This window comes from Pseudochaenichthys georgianus, chromosome 14, assembly GCF_902827115.2.
Source record: "Pseudochaenichthys georgianus chromosome 14, fPseGeo1.2, whole genome shotgun sequence".
Taxonomy (NCBI): Eukaryota; Metazoa; Chordata; class Actinopteri; order Perciformes; family Channichthyidae; genus Pseudochaenichthys; species Pseudochaenichthys georgianus.
Window position 1 is genome coordinate 4,600,969 of NC_047516.1, and position 15,398 is coordinate 4,616,366.

General features: G+C 44.6%; 1 protein-coding gene across 1 annotated transcript in view; it reads left to right on the forward strand.

The window, feature by feature from the left end:
* Positions 1 to 6,392: 6,392 nt before the first annotated feature.
* Positions 6,393 to 15,398, forward strand: part of tmem132e (transmembrane protein 132E) — a 204,008-nt gene continuing 195,002 nt past the window's right edge. The window contains exon 1 of the mRNA XM_034098851.2: positions 6,393 to 6,467. Coding sequence (XP_033954742.1) covers positions 6,433 to 6,467 — 35 coding nt within the window. The 5' untranslated portion in view covers positions 6,393 to 6,432. The remainder of the gene's footprint in view (positions 6,468 to 15,398) is intronic.

The following is a 15,398-nucleotide window of genomic DNA, read 5'->3' on the forward strand; positions in this document are numbered from 1 at the left end:
GTGTCCTTTACATGTATACCGATGAGACGCTCTGTGTTTCCTGATTGCTTCCAAGTTCATTCCATCCTGAATGTCAATTGTAATGTGTTTGCATTCACACGGGGGGGGGGGGGGGGAGATCAAGCTGTTTACATGCACAGCAGAAGCTCACTCTAAGAGCGCTCCTGTGTCCATGCAATCATGTACACAAGAGTTATTGGTGAATGAATGATTTGCCTGGTTCCTGGTAGGACATTAGTCACTGCCCTGCTGTCATGAACCGCAGTGTTATATCTCCCTTTATAGTTATGCTCACACGTAATCGTCTGCCATTTGTCCAAGGCTCAGGCGTAAGGCCGTAGTGCTGCATGTAAACAAAGCTCTGCAGTGTGGACGCTGCGTCTTGTGAAGTCCCCACTGGAAAGGCTTATAAGAAATATGGGTTTTAAACGTCCAAGTAGCCCTTCATTAAGGAACAATTATCACAGCACGGGAGGTCTTCATCACAGTCCTTCATAATCAGCCTCAATGCAAAGCAGCATAATTAGATAACGGGGTTTCTACAGTCCCTCGTAATTAATTGCGGCATTTTCAAAAGGCACATGAGTGTGTAAGTGATGCCAAACGGTATGGAACACGAATTAATGTCATATTCTCCGTCTTTCCAGCACAACGCCATTTGTGTTCATTGTATGCCTAATGAGCATGTAATCACATGTTTTATCCTTCTCATTAATGTCTCCTTTACTGAGCGCAGTGATGTGCCAGGAGTCATTAAAGTCCGGTGAGATAAAAGGGAGACGACAGGTTAAAGGAAAGCAGCTCTGTTCGGTCACTGTTTGAAGTGGTGGCTAAAAGGTGACATGTCATGCTTTCCGGTTATCACCCGTCCCCTTGTTGTTATGAAGGTTTGTCTGCATGTAAACGGTCTGCAGAGTCAAAACCCTCAAAGTGCACCATGTAGGGAGTAAAACTCTAACACAGAGAAGACCTCCCCAAAACGCCTCGTTGGAGATACGTCACTGTCCATTTGATTCTTCCGGGGACATCATGATGTCATGTCGTCCCCGGAACGAAATGGACCAATCCGTGGAGCCGTTACGTTACGTCCGCGGAGCCGTTACGTTAAGCCCCCGCTGATTGGTCCAAATTGACCAATCCACGGGCTTCCTCACTCACTCAGTGCAGGCAGCTCTGCTGATCTCTGCTCCCTGGCTGCAGGCTGATAACAGACAGTTGAAGGTCTCTCTGCAGACCCATTCTCACAGCGTTTATCAACCTTTTCCTTACTCGATATCAAGCCCCACTTATTGTTTTGACTTCGGCTGTGACTTTGTGTGTGCTCAGGGTGAGTTTGGCTGTGTTTCGCTGTGTATCGCTAAACAAGGAAACCACACCTCCACGGAGCTCAGCGCGATTCACAACGTCCCGACTGGTCCCGACCAATCGGAGCACACTGGGCTCACAGGGAGGGGGGGCAAGAGCTGCAGCGAGCCGTTCAGTGGAGAGAGTGAATAAACATACTTTACAGAGATGCTGTGAGAAACCAATGTGAGTTTGGAAAATTGCTCAGTATAAATCTATTCTAGTCGACCTCAACAATGGAATTATGATCAGTGGAAATGGCCATGACGTGGAACCTTTAACATCCAGGGAGTTCTTCTTTAGTTTCTCTTCTAGGACAGGATTGTATGAATAATGTGCAGTGAAGTGCAGCTCAAAGCATGTTGTGTTCAAAAGCCACCCAGGTTGAAGTTTGTTGATCACATATTGAAGTGAATTTCTAAAATATTCAGTATTATAAAAGAAGCCAGACTGAAACCTTAATGTGGGCAAACATAGAATTGATTATTTCTCACATTTACTTACTAAACGGTGCACACGTCTGTGTGAAAGAAACGGTTTGTATGAAGGATACTCTCATTACGTTTGAATAACTGCAAAACATCAGTGAAATCAATAAACGCTCCGCCATTAACCACGGTGAATTATGAAAAGGCATTAAAAGAGTATTTATGTATTCAGTCGACTTCTTTAGTGCTGGAATAAAAGGGCCGGTTGAATTTAAATGTATGCAATTTGTTCTCAGACTGCAGATGCATTCAACATGTCTGCATTTTATGAGCACATGCCATCAATCTAAAATAATAGAGATAATTTATTCAGCCAGAAAATGTCAGAATCCTTAATTGTCATTTGATATTATCATTCGATGTGATTATAAAGGTCTGCTTGACTGGGTATCATCAGTGTTACCGTCCATTACTCCCACCATCATCACTTCAAACTCTCTTGGTGCTCCACGTCTCCATCTCCTCGGGGACTCTTCAGGTGTTTCCACGATGTTCACCAGCTGTTTGCTAACTGCTGGTTGCTGTTGAGTAGGTAGTGTACAGTTTTTTAGAGGTACACTGTAGGGATGCCAGTGATTATTCGATTATTCGTTACAGTCTCCATAATCGAATATTATTTTTAAAAATCGATTTTATTTATATATATTTTTATTATTATTTATATATTTTTTTTCTTTTTTCTGGCTTAGTTTCAACCAAAATATAGACTAAAGCTAATAATAGTAAAAGTATTAATAATTGTAAATGGCCATCGGTCACACCACCAGTTTGTTTTACTGTAAACTTGGAGGAAGCCTGCGTGCAGAGCAGACTGCTGCTGCAGCACGCTACACACCGACCCCGCCCCACCCCCACCCCCCCTCACACATGCGACTAAAGATGAACAAAGCGGCAGGTAAAAAGAGTTCCTCCTCGTGGAACTACTTAGAACTTACAAGTCCAAAGGAAGTTAAATGCAAGCTCTGCGAAAAGACGTTGGTCTATCACAGCTCAACCTCAACAATGCGTTCGCATTTGAGTGCGCATTTGAGTGCGAAGCACGCCAAAGAGGTTATGTCGGTCGAATAATCGATTATTATTCGCCAGGGCTGCCGAATAATCGATTTTGATCATGGTCAGTTTCTGGCAACCCAAGTACACTGCTGATGTGTGTGGCTGTGAACAAGTGGTGGGAAGGGAACCAGGACAGTAAAGTTGTCGGACAGACGGATAAACAATGAGCTGAAGTGACGTGTGAGCTCGGTAAAGCCTGAGGGAGTATTCTCTACATGTTCTTCTTATGAGCATCCCCTTTCACACTTTCATAATGTTTTGCAGTGTTATTTAACATTTGTAACTAGATCAGGGGGTCCGCGGGGTCTTAAAAAGTATTAAAAGTTGATAAATCAATTTAGCGGAAATGAAGGCTATTAGAAAGTATTAAAACGGTATTTTCCAAGGTATTACATTGTGGTAGCTTGTTTTCAATAAGTATATAAATGGTCCAAAGAGGTTGTATTCTACAGTCTGCCTGAATGTAGTCATGGCGTAAGGTGTGTCGTGTGATTCTGTGTAGTTTATTTACGCCATCCCGTTGGGTTTGACCGTCGTCTGAACAGGACATCGCGGCGCTCACTGCTTGATAGCGCGAAGGTCCGTTTACCGCCGGGTTGCTAGGTAACATCGTTATGGGGAAATGCAAGTCTGCGTCCAATGGTTGGATCGATAAGCGAGGAAGGACAATCAATACTGTATATAGTCAATGTGAGGTCAAGTGTGTCGCCAAGGTACCCGGTTAGAACTCAAAGTGGCGATGAGGTCTTAAAAATGTATGGAAAGGGTCTTAAAAAGGAATTTACATTTGACTTCAGGATTCCTGCATATACCCTGTAGATATATGTGTGTTGCCACTTTAGGGACTCTCTCATGTCTGCAGGAACACTACCTTCCCCTGGTTTTGGGCCAATATATGCACATGAGCATCATTTACAATGAAAGGAAATAAGAGTAAAGTAAAGTGTCATGATATTATCTTACAAACAACAGCCATTAGTCCGAATCACTTTGCTGCTTCTTGTTGTATGTTCTACTGCTCTATCATTCCTCCTACACTCCTATCAGCTTTACATGGTTTCTTGTTTACTCGGAGCATCATTATTCATTTCATTTGTATTCTTTGACATCTCAGAAGGACTGTATACTGACGGCTGCAGTAAATGATATTTGGCCATGTTGAATTTCTGAGTTGACCCTCTGAGGAGGAGAAGGGAAGGAGAGCTAGGCTAATTCATCAATAATCTTTACCTAATCCCTCACTCTCGATCTCTCGCTCTCTCTGCCTGGAGGGCATTCAAGCAATACATCCATCCCCCGCCCCCCACCTCACACCACAACACACCACACACACACACACACACACACACACACACACACACCACACACACACACACACACACACACACACCACACACACACACACACACACACACACACACTGCCTGAGTCTGCCTGAACACGTCCAGAGGGAGAGGATGAATCGAGCTGCAGAGTGTTATTTCTTTCGCCTCCATGTGTGTGTCGGTGTGTGTGTGTGTGTGTGTGTGTGTGTGTGTGTGTGTCTGTGTGTGTGTGAGTCAGGTCCTCTGAGGGGCTGTGTGTCTTAGCTCTGACCGGGAGCCAACATGGTGATTATAGAGTAGAGAGACTAGGTGTGGCAAGATGGGGCGGCCGTCAAAGGCTTTGTCTATAGTTCCCGTGCAGCCCACCAACCGGGAGGAGGCTCAGCCTGTCTGTCAGAGCGTCCCGGGTCTCAGTCTGGGATTGAACGAGCTGCTACTGCGCGGCGCTGAACCTCTTACACCGGGGACCTGAACCACCGGGAATAAGACACGCACAAGAAGCCTCGTCGGGGACCTTTGTAAACGAGACGGAGTGAAGAACTGCTGGAGCATACTGCCTCTTTTTGTCTCCGAGCGCACTCGTTTCACTCATGACAAAGATTCTTTAAAGAGGAACAACAGAAAGAAAAGTTCTGCGGAGCCACACACCTTCTGAAGGGACCTTTCTTTTTTTAAGGGAGATTTGTTTCTACTTTTTTCAAGGATGCGATCTCAATGATAACACCAGTTGGAATATGGGACTTCTAATCTATGATTTGGACCATGGGGACAGGAAGCTATGTGTTGTTACTCAGCTCTGGGTCATTCTGATAAGTATGTCACATTTACTCTGACCTATTCCGTCTGATGATGTTGTCCTGCTTTGATTTCACTGTCGCTATGTTGGCTCGTCTTTTGCAACAAGTGCAGTGCAGCGTACCACGTTTCGCCTAGTGTGCACTATCCAGACACACGCTTTCTTGTTGCATCCTGTAGTTCAGACTTTCACATCCCTCGTTAGTTTGTATCTTGCAGATTTCAACAGCTCTGTGTGTTCCTGTTCAAACGGTTGTGCAGCTACGTCAAAGCTCACGTGGAGTTTGATCATTTCAACATGTTTCACGGAGTAGCCTGTGCTCTGACATGGTGACCGCTTATCATGTGATTAGTGTGTTGACCTTCTCCCCTTTACTCTCCGCGGCTGACTGCTTTTACCTCCCTCATCGTTTGGGCTCTCTTTTCCACATATCTGTGTTCTCTCTCTGTTTAAAGAAAAGGCTGCATCACAATGTGTAACCTCTCTTCTCTCCTTCCTCTCTCCACAGCTCTTGCAGGTAAAGTCTCTCCCACCGGCTCAGATGCTCTCCTCAGCTTCTCAGCCGTGACGGCCAACCCCTCGCCTCCCAATGTGTACCTTCCCGCCAACTTCAAAATGTCCAACGCACAACTGGCCTTCTTCCTACGGGAGGCTCAGACCTCAGGACCAACAGTTGGCGGCAGGAGCCACCCGAGCTCTGGACACCCGCTGCAGCGCTCGGAGAGTTTCGTGGTGTTCCAGACAAAAGAGCTCCCTGCCATCAACATAACCTTTGGGCCGTTTGCCCGGGACCAGGCTCTGTCCAAGAGCTGCTGCAGCCCACGAGTCCGCTGGATATCCCCGGACAGCTGACGGTCAACTGGAAGGTGCGGGCGTTTATCGTCCAGGCGAGGGTGTTCTCCAACAACCCCACGTTGCAGGTGTTCTTCTACATCGCCGGGCGCGACTGGGACGACTTCAAGGCTCAGGACAAGCTTCCCTGCGTCCGTCTGCACGCCTTCCGGGATGTCCGTGAGATTAAAACGTCCTGCCGCATGAAGGGCAACCTGGCGCAGTGTTTGGCGCAGCTGGAGCTACCTCCGTCCTGGTTTAACACCCACGTGGCGCCGCTGGGTCGGAGGAAAGGCTCGACGGACGGGCTCCTGGACGGGTTGACCAGTGAGACCCTGCAGGCGGAGCTCTACTACACCCTGCACGGGCCCAATGTGGACGGGGAGTGCATTGAGGGGTTGGGGCACAGGGGTGGAGGTGCCTCCAGGGGAGAACCTCTGTCACAGCACCCCCTGCTGCGCATCGGGAGCATCAGCCTCTACCAGGCCAGCCAGGAGCAGCTGCTGGTGGACAAGCAGCTGGACAAGAACATGTTCCTCAGGCTGCCCGAAAAGCCCTGAAGCCGGGGGAAGTGCTCCAAATCTCCCTCTACTTGATGCCCAACTCCACCGTGGAGCAGTTCACCCTCAGGTAAGTGTCCTTTACATGTATACCGATGAGACGCTCTGTGTTTCCTGATTGCTTCCAAGTTCATTCCATCCTGAATGTCAATTGTAATGTGTTTGCATTCACACGGGGGGGGGGGGGGGGGGAGATCAAGCTGTTTACATGCACAGCAGAAGCTCACTCTAAGAGCGCTCCTGTGTCCATGCAATCATGTACACAAGAGTTATTGGTGAATGAATGATTTGCCTGGTTCCTGGTAGGACATTAGTCACTGCCCTGCTGTCATGAACCGCAGTGTTATATCTCCCTTTATAGTTATGCTCACACGTAATCGTCTGCCATTTGTCCAAGGCTCAGGCGTAAGGCCGTAGTGCTGCATGTAAACAAAGCTCTGCAGTGTGGACGCTGCGTCTTGTGAAGTCCCCACTGGAAAGGCTTATAAGAAATATGGGTTTTAAACGTCCAAGTAGCCCTTCATTAAGGAACAATTATCACAGCACGGGAGGTCTTCATCACAGTCTTCATAATCAGCCTCAATGCAAAGCAGCATAATTAGATAACGGGGTTCTACAGTCCCTCGTAATTAATTGCGGCATTTTCAAAAGGCACATGAGTGTGTAAGTGATGCCAAACGGTATGGAACACGAATTAATGTCATATTCTCCGTCTTTCCAGCACAACGCCATTTGTGTTCATTGTATGCCTAATGAGCATGTAATCACATGTTTTATCCTTCTCATTAATGTCTCCTTTACTGAGCGCAGTGATGTGCCAGGAGTCATTAAAGTCCGGTGAGATAAAAGGGAGACGACAGGTTAAAGGAAAGCAGCTCTGTTCGGTCACTGTTTGAAGTGGTGGCTAAAAGGTGACATGTCATGCTTTCCGGTTATCACCCGTCCCCTTGTTGTTATGAAGGTTTGTCTGCATGTAAACGGTCTGCAGAGTCAAAACCCTCAAAGTGCACCCTGTAGGGAGTAAAACTCTAACACAGAGAAGACCTCCCCAAAACGCCTCGTTGGAGATACGTCACTGTCCATTTGATTCTTCCGGGGACATCATGATGTCATGTCGTCCCCGGAACGAAATGGACCAATCCGTGGAGCCGTTACGTTACGTCCGCGGAGCCGTTACGTTAAGCCCCCGCTGATTGGTCCAAATTGACCAATCCACGGGCTTCCTCACTCACTCAGTGCAGGCAGCTCTGCTGATCTCTGCTCCCTGGCTGCAGGCTGATAACAGACAGTTGAAGGTCTCTCTGCAGACCCATTCTCACAGCGTTTATCAACCTTTTCCTTACTCGATATCAAGCCCCACTTATTGTTTTGACTTCGGCTGTGACTTTGTGTGTGCTCAGGGTGAGTTTGGCTGTGTTTCGCTGTGTATCGCTAAACAAGGAAACCACACCTCCACGGAGCTCAGCGCGATTCACAACGTCCCGACTGGTCCCGACCAATCGGAGCACACTGGGCTCACAGGGAGGGGGGGCAAGAGCTGCAGCGAGCCGTTCAGTGGAGAGAGTGAATAAACATACTTTACAGAGATGCTGTGAGAAACCAATGTGAGTTTGGAAAATTGCTCAGTATAAATCTATTCTAGTCGACCTCAACAATGGAATTATGATCAGTGGAAATGGCCATGACGTGGAACCTTTAACATCCAGGGAGTTCTTCTTTAGTTTCTCTTCTAGGACAGGATTGTATGAATAATGTGCAGTGAAGTGCAGCTCAAAGCATGTTGTGTTCAAAAGCCACCCAGGTTGAAGTTTGTTGATCACATATTGAAGTGAATTTCTAAAATATTCAGTATTATAAAAGAAGCCAGACTGAAACCTTAATGTGGGCAAACATAGAATTGATTATTTCTCACATTTACTTACTAAACGGTGCACACGTCTGTGTGAAAGAAACGGTTTGTATGAAGGATACTCTCATTACGTTTGAATAACTGCAAAACATCAGTGAAATCAATAAACGCTCCGCCATTAACCACGGTGAATTATGAAAAGGCATTAAAAGAGTATTTATGTATTCAGTCGACTTCTTTAGTGCTGGAATAAAAGGGCCGGTTGAATTTAAATGTATGCAATTTGTTCTCAGACTGCAGATGCATTCAACATGTCTGCATTTTATGAGCACATGCCATCAATCTAAAATAATAGAGATAATTTATTCAGCCAGAAAATGTCAGAATCCTTAATTGTCATTTGATTATTATCATTCGATGTGATTATAAAGGTCTGCTTGACTGGGTATCATCAGTGTTACCGTCCATTACTCCCACCATCATCACTTCAAACTCTCTTGGTGCTCCACGTCTCCATCTCCTCGGGGACTCTTCAGGTGTTTCCACGATGTTCACCAGCTGTTTGCTAACTGCTGGTTGCTGTTGAGTAGGTAGTGTACAGTTTTTTAGAGGTACACTGTAGGGATGCCAGTGATTATTCGATTATTCGTTACAGTCTCCATAATCGAATATTATTTTTAAAAATCGATTTTATTTATATATATTTTTATTATTATTTATATATTTTTTTTCTTTTTTCTGGCTTAGTTTCAACCAAAATATAGACTAAAGCTAATAATAGTAAAAGTATTAATAATTGTAAATGGCCATTGGTCACACCACCAGTTTGTTTTACTGTAAACTTGGAGGAAGCCTGCGTGCAGAGCAGACTGCTGCTGCAGCACGCTACACACCGACCCCGCCCCCACCCCCACCCCCCCTCACACATGCGACTAAAGATGAACAAAGCGGCAGGTAAAAAGAGTTCCTCCTCGTGGAACTACTTAGAACTTACAAGTCCAAAGGAAGTTAAATGCAAGCTCTGCGAAAAGACGTTGGTCTATCACAGCTCAACCTCAACAATGCGTTCGCATTTGAGTGCGCATTTGAGTGCGAAGCACGCCAAAGAGGTTATGTCGGTCGAATAATCGATTATTATTCGCCAGGGCTGCCGAATAATCGATTTTGATCATGGTCAGTTTCTGGCAACCCAAGTACACTGCTGATGTGTGTGGCTGTGAACAAGTGGTGGGAGGGAACCAGGACAGTAAAGTTGTCGGACAGACGGATAAACAATGAGCTGAAGTGACGTGTGAGCTCGGTAAAGCCTGAGGGAGTATTCTCTACATGTTCTTCTTAATGAGCATCCCCTTTCACACTTTCATAATGTTTTGCAGTGTTATTTAACATTTTGTAACTAGATCAGGGGGTCCGCGGGGTCTTAAAAAGTATTAAAAGTTGATAAATCAATTTAGCGGAAATGAAGGCTATTAGAAAGTATTAAACGGTATTTTCCAAGGTATTACATTGTGTAGCTTGTTTTCAATAAGTATATAAATGGTCCAAAGAGGTTGTATTCTACAGTCTGCCTGAATGTAGTCATGGCGTAGGTGTGTCGTGTGATTCTGTGTAGTTTATTTACGCCATCCCGTTGGGTTTGACGTCGTCTGAACAGGACATCGCGCGCTCACTGCTTGATAGCGCGAAGGTCCGTTTACGCCGGTTGCTAGGTAACATCGTTATGGGGAAATGCAAGTCTGCGTCCAAATGGTTGGACGATAAGGAGGAAGGACAATCAATACTGTATATAGTCAATGTGAGGTCAAGTGTGTCGCCAAGGTAACCGGTTAGAACTCAAAGTGGCGATGAGGTCTTAAAATGTATGGAAAGGGTCTTAAAAAGGAATTACATTTGACTTCAGGATTCCTGCATATACCCTGTAGATATATGTGTGTTGCCACTTTAGGGACTTCTCATGTCTGCAGGAACACTACCTTCCCCTGGTTTTGGGCCATATATGCACATGAGCATCATTTACAATGAAAGGAATAAGAGTAAAGTAAAGTGTCATGATATTATCTTACAAACAACAGCCATTAGTCGAATCACTTTGCTGCTTCTTGTTGTATGTTCTACTGCTCTATCATTCCTCCTACACTCCTATCAGCTTTACATGGTTTCTTGTTTACTCGGAGCATCATTATTCATTTCATTTGTATTCTTTGACATCTCAGAAGGACTGTATACTGACGGCTGCAGTAAATGATATTTGGCCATGTTGAATTTCTGAGTTTGACCCTCTGCCTAACGGAGCCGAGGGAGCAAGACGCTGCTTTCGCTCTGCTCGGTTGTTCAGCGTTACGGAACAAAATGATTGTTTGCACTTGACAAAGCTTAAGGAAAGTGCGTTTTCTTTTCTCCTGCTCGTAGGCGGGAAAGCAGCAGGATAACTGAGGAACCCAATATTACCCACTGTCTCAGCAACAATGATGAAACACACTGTAAATATGTAATCTTAACTGAAAATCGTAACGAGTGAAATTCAGAGCTATGCGGGATATTAATTAACCCCACTAACTCAATATGCTCCGAGGGAAAGCTAGTGTAACATTCTCCCTGCAGGGGGGGGGCCAGTTATTTTCTGAGGGGGCACAATAAATGCAGGACGAAAAAGAGAACTAGACAGTATGAAGTAATTGCGCATAAGAAAACAATGCAATACAGTTATTGGTATTTGTTTCAGTACACTTATTTCAGATAGATCTTATAGTTATTACTGTTAGCTTCAGCTTAAGCTATAGTGCAATGTTTGCACTAACACCATATTTATATAAAAATAAAGGCAATGAACAGTTACATCTCTACTTTACATAAGGGTGTCTGCACAATCTCACATTACAGCAACAAAATCCTGCGGTACCAGAAAATATACATTAAAAAAAATAAAAAAATAAACTTTTCATTGTTAGGGGGGCCACAGGGGGTCAGAGGTCAGGCCCCCCCTAGAACCGCCCCTGCCTCACAGCTCAGTGTGAGTAGATTACTCAAAACTTAAACATCTAAGCCCTAAAGGGAACGACACAAAAACCTCAAAACTTGGTGACACGTTTTCTTTTTTATAATCAAAACAATGTGTTGGACATCTCAACAGTGACATGTGTCTTTGCCCGTTGATAAAACCTGGCAACAACATTGTAACAGCAGACTGATGCATTTATAAATCAAGATACTTATATATCTTTACAACTACACCTCCAAATGAACATGCATTATACCCAATTGACCTTCACACTACCCTTTACTACCATATCATTTGAGAGAGTGACATTTTGGATTCTTCTGGTGGTCACAGTTGCATTGAAATGGTGGGAAAACCTTTTTCAGACGAAAAGAAAGCTTATTTACAGATAAAACTAACCATTATATCAAAATATAATATTCATTTGATATTTGTATACCTTTCATTTTGTTACAAGGCACATGCAAATGAAAGATCAACAGAAAGAAGCAGACCGGCTGGCTGTGGATGGATTATATTAGTTATTTCCAAATAAAATACCTTGAAATAAATGTATTGACCCATGTGCCGCAGGGTTTCCTTGAGTCTTTAATTTCAGGAGTAAAAGAACAGAAAGCTTTTCCAACAGCTGAACCTTTTTTTAATATCAAGACACATTCTCATTTGTTGAAACCCACTTAGCAATATCAAAAATGCTGATTTGTTTCTGACATTGACCCGTCTCTCGGCAAGTGATTTTGGATGGGAAGATTTGTGTGTGTATATTGAAAGCAATTATCCTCCTCCTCCTCCTCCTCCTCCTCCTCCTCCTCCTCCTCCTCCTCCTCCTCGAAGACAGAGTGCTAACCATTCATTATCAAAAAGCCCCACCCCCAGGAATCTCAAGCATGTGTCTTCACACCATCAGAGCAACACTTCTGAGATCCTGAAGACTCCCCCTCACTTTAAAGCCATAATCTAATATCAGCCATAGGCGCTTTCACACCGCAGTACTTTTCCCGCAAAGGGATAAATAATAAAACCGGGGAAAAGTGAAAAAAAGTGTCCGAAAATAGGCACTCGTGAGGCGGGCAGAGTCCTCTGTCAACTCCCGTTACATTCCTCCATGGTGTCATTTGAGCGGGGGGGTCAAAAGGGCTTGACCAAGGCCGACCCAAAGTGCACGGTGGGCGGACTCATCACCTCCATCAAACGAGTCCTTCGGTGGGAGGGAAAAAAACGCGTCAGAATCGTCACTTCCTGTACTGACAGTGGAGGTGTCCTGAGAGTGGAGGTCTGCACCGGAACTGTCCTGAGAGTGGAGGTCTGCACCGGAGCTGTCCTGAGATTGGAGGTCTGCACCGGAACTGTCCTGAGAGTGGAGGTCTGCACCGGAACTGTCCTGAGAGTGGAGGTCTGCAGCGGAGCTGTTCTGAGAGTGGAGGTCTGCAGCGGAACTGTCCTGAGAGTGGAGGTCTGCAGCGGAACTGTCCTGAGAGTGGAGGTCTGCACCGGAACTGTCCTGAGAGTGGAGGTCTGCACCGGAACTGTCCTGAGAGTGGAGGTCTGCAGGCAGGCTCCCATGGAAAAGGGGGTAACAAAGGTTCTCATGAGCTAATTTGAGATCCGGATTGTTTCGGTGTGAACGAGACGTTTCGGAACTAAAGTGGGGAAAGTATTGCGGTGTGAAAGTGCCTCATGATATTCTCACACAGCTTCAGAAAACACAGCGTCTCTGCCTGGGAGTGTTCTGAACTGTAACAGATGTTCATTAAATCACAGAATACAGAGTAGTGGGAACGGGCCAGTCGAGGCGTGGTGTGACAAAGCGACAGGCTTTGTAGTACAAGTGGAAGGCTTGTGTCATATCCCCTGCCTCTTGAAACATTTAGCTGACCATGTTAGCGTCCAGCGAACCCCCTGTAGTTCCGTCTCTTGCAGGGATGGAAATGAGGAGTGATAAAACAGGAGGGTTCATAAAGACATGGGGCCGGGAGAAGAAAGCCTGGCATCACGCCTCCTGAGTGAGGCCGCGCCGTGGGGTTTGAATTCAGAAATTCGTGAAGCCACCAGTCGCATCGAAGAAGATGATTAAAGATGGAGCGTGTTGAAAGATGAATCGGAAGGTTTCATCTCAACTCTCCCGTCAGCGCTATCAATTGTATTTCCTTTTTGCTCGCCCAGCTTTGAAAGCTTTCATGTGGTCCTGCAGATGAGGACAGGACCGGACCACTTGAGCTCATGTCGTGCAGAGAGATTGGCATTACGTGTTGCTAATGGTTGATATGTATAGCACGAGAGTGTCAGGTTGCACAATGATGTTGTTTCTCTACATTAGCTTCTGTCGCTCTTAATGTTATTTAAAACCATTAAGCAGCGTTTGATTGTTTCTAATATCCTTCTATCACAATCACACATTTATATATAGAAGAAGACTCCATCAAAACTCGCTTCATTAAAGACGATCATTATGTTCCAGAATAAAAGTAATTAATAGTCGTACTGCAAACTAATATTATAGCCACTTGTATTTTAATATAATTTCGTTTTGTTTGGAGTTAATAGAGGATGCAGTGCCGTTGCACTGAATACAATCATGTATTGAGTGATATATGAGAAGTGCAGCAGACAGAAACACACCACATTAATGTGCACACTAATATCTTATTAATATTATTCTGAATATGACAATAATTTGAAATTGATCACATAAAAAGCTAATTATGTGTCATATTCCAAATCAGGCCTTATTCTGAAGGTGCTATGTTCGGGGTTAAGACATGAGGGATATGCAGATAATGTTTGGGTTTTTAGGAGCCTTATTCAGACATGTGATCCAACTATGCCTTACCGTTTAATATCAACTCTGTGCATTGTACACAACGTTAGATCCAACCGTTTGCAAAGCATAAGAGCATACCCAAAGTAGAAGTGCACATTTCTAGTTGGAAGGAGAAACACAGCTGCTTATGTTATGCAGGAATTAGATATCAACAGGTTTTGGCTCTGTACACAAGGTTAAATAAGTGTGTGATCGGTGGACATTTTGAAAGCAGCATGAAAGAGAGAATTCGTTTTAATGGCTATTCAAACAAAACCAGAATATGTTGCTTAGCGCCAAGGCTAAGGGCAAAACAGCTGAATGATATCAATGATATCACAGGATGTCACTTCAACTGCATTATAATTTCGCTTGAAAATGGTTTAAAGTCATTGGCTGTGATATTTAATTGAACCTGCTCATCCGGTTGAATAAGCTTTATCGACAAATTTACGTTGACAGTCAAAGAAAAGTAATATAATGAATGTATAATTACTGTCAGTGGTTTGTGTTACTTGTGGTAGTCATGACAATTAGCTTAAGATTGTGCTTCACTTGTCGTTTTGTAAAGCGTCATTCATCAATCAATCAATCAATCAACCAATCAATCAACCAATCAACCAATCAATCAACCAATCAATCAACCAATCAATCAATCAATCAATCAATCACCCAATCAATCAATCAATCAATGTTTATTTATACAGCCCAATATCACAAACGTTACATTTGTCTCAGTGGTCTTCACAGTGTGTACAGAATATCAGTATGACAATATGACACCCTCTGTCCTTAGACCCTCTGTCCTTAGACCCTCTGTCCTTAGACCCTCTGTCCTTAGACCCTCTGTCCTCAGACCCTCTGTCCTTAGACCCTCTGTCCTTAGACCCTCTGTCCTTAGACCCTCTGTCCTTAGACCCTCTGTCCTTAGACCCTCACATCGTACAAGGAAACACTTCCAGAGAAACCCCACAGTTTAAGGGGAACATGGGAGAAACCTCAGGGAGAGCAGCAGAGGAGGGATCCGTCTCCCAGGACGGACAGACGTGCAGTAGAAAATTGAAGAGATAATACTGAACTGAATTAGCCACCTTTAGCTTGTTTTGGGTTTCCCGCCCTTTACTGTACCTCTGCTCTTTACCTCGACCTGCAGCCAGCAGCTGTTTTAAGCATCAACAGAAACAGTGATAATTCTCACTAAATCTTTAAAACATAAACATGTCGTCTTACTCTGCCGTCACCCTTCGGACGATATGTCTCCGCTTCAAGGACACATCGGCCATGTCCGCACTAAATACACAGCGTTGGCCAATGAATCATTTCTAAGATGCTTGTAACGTCTTCATAGTATTTT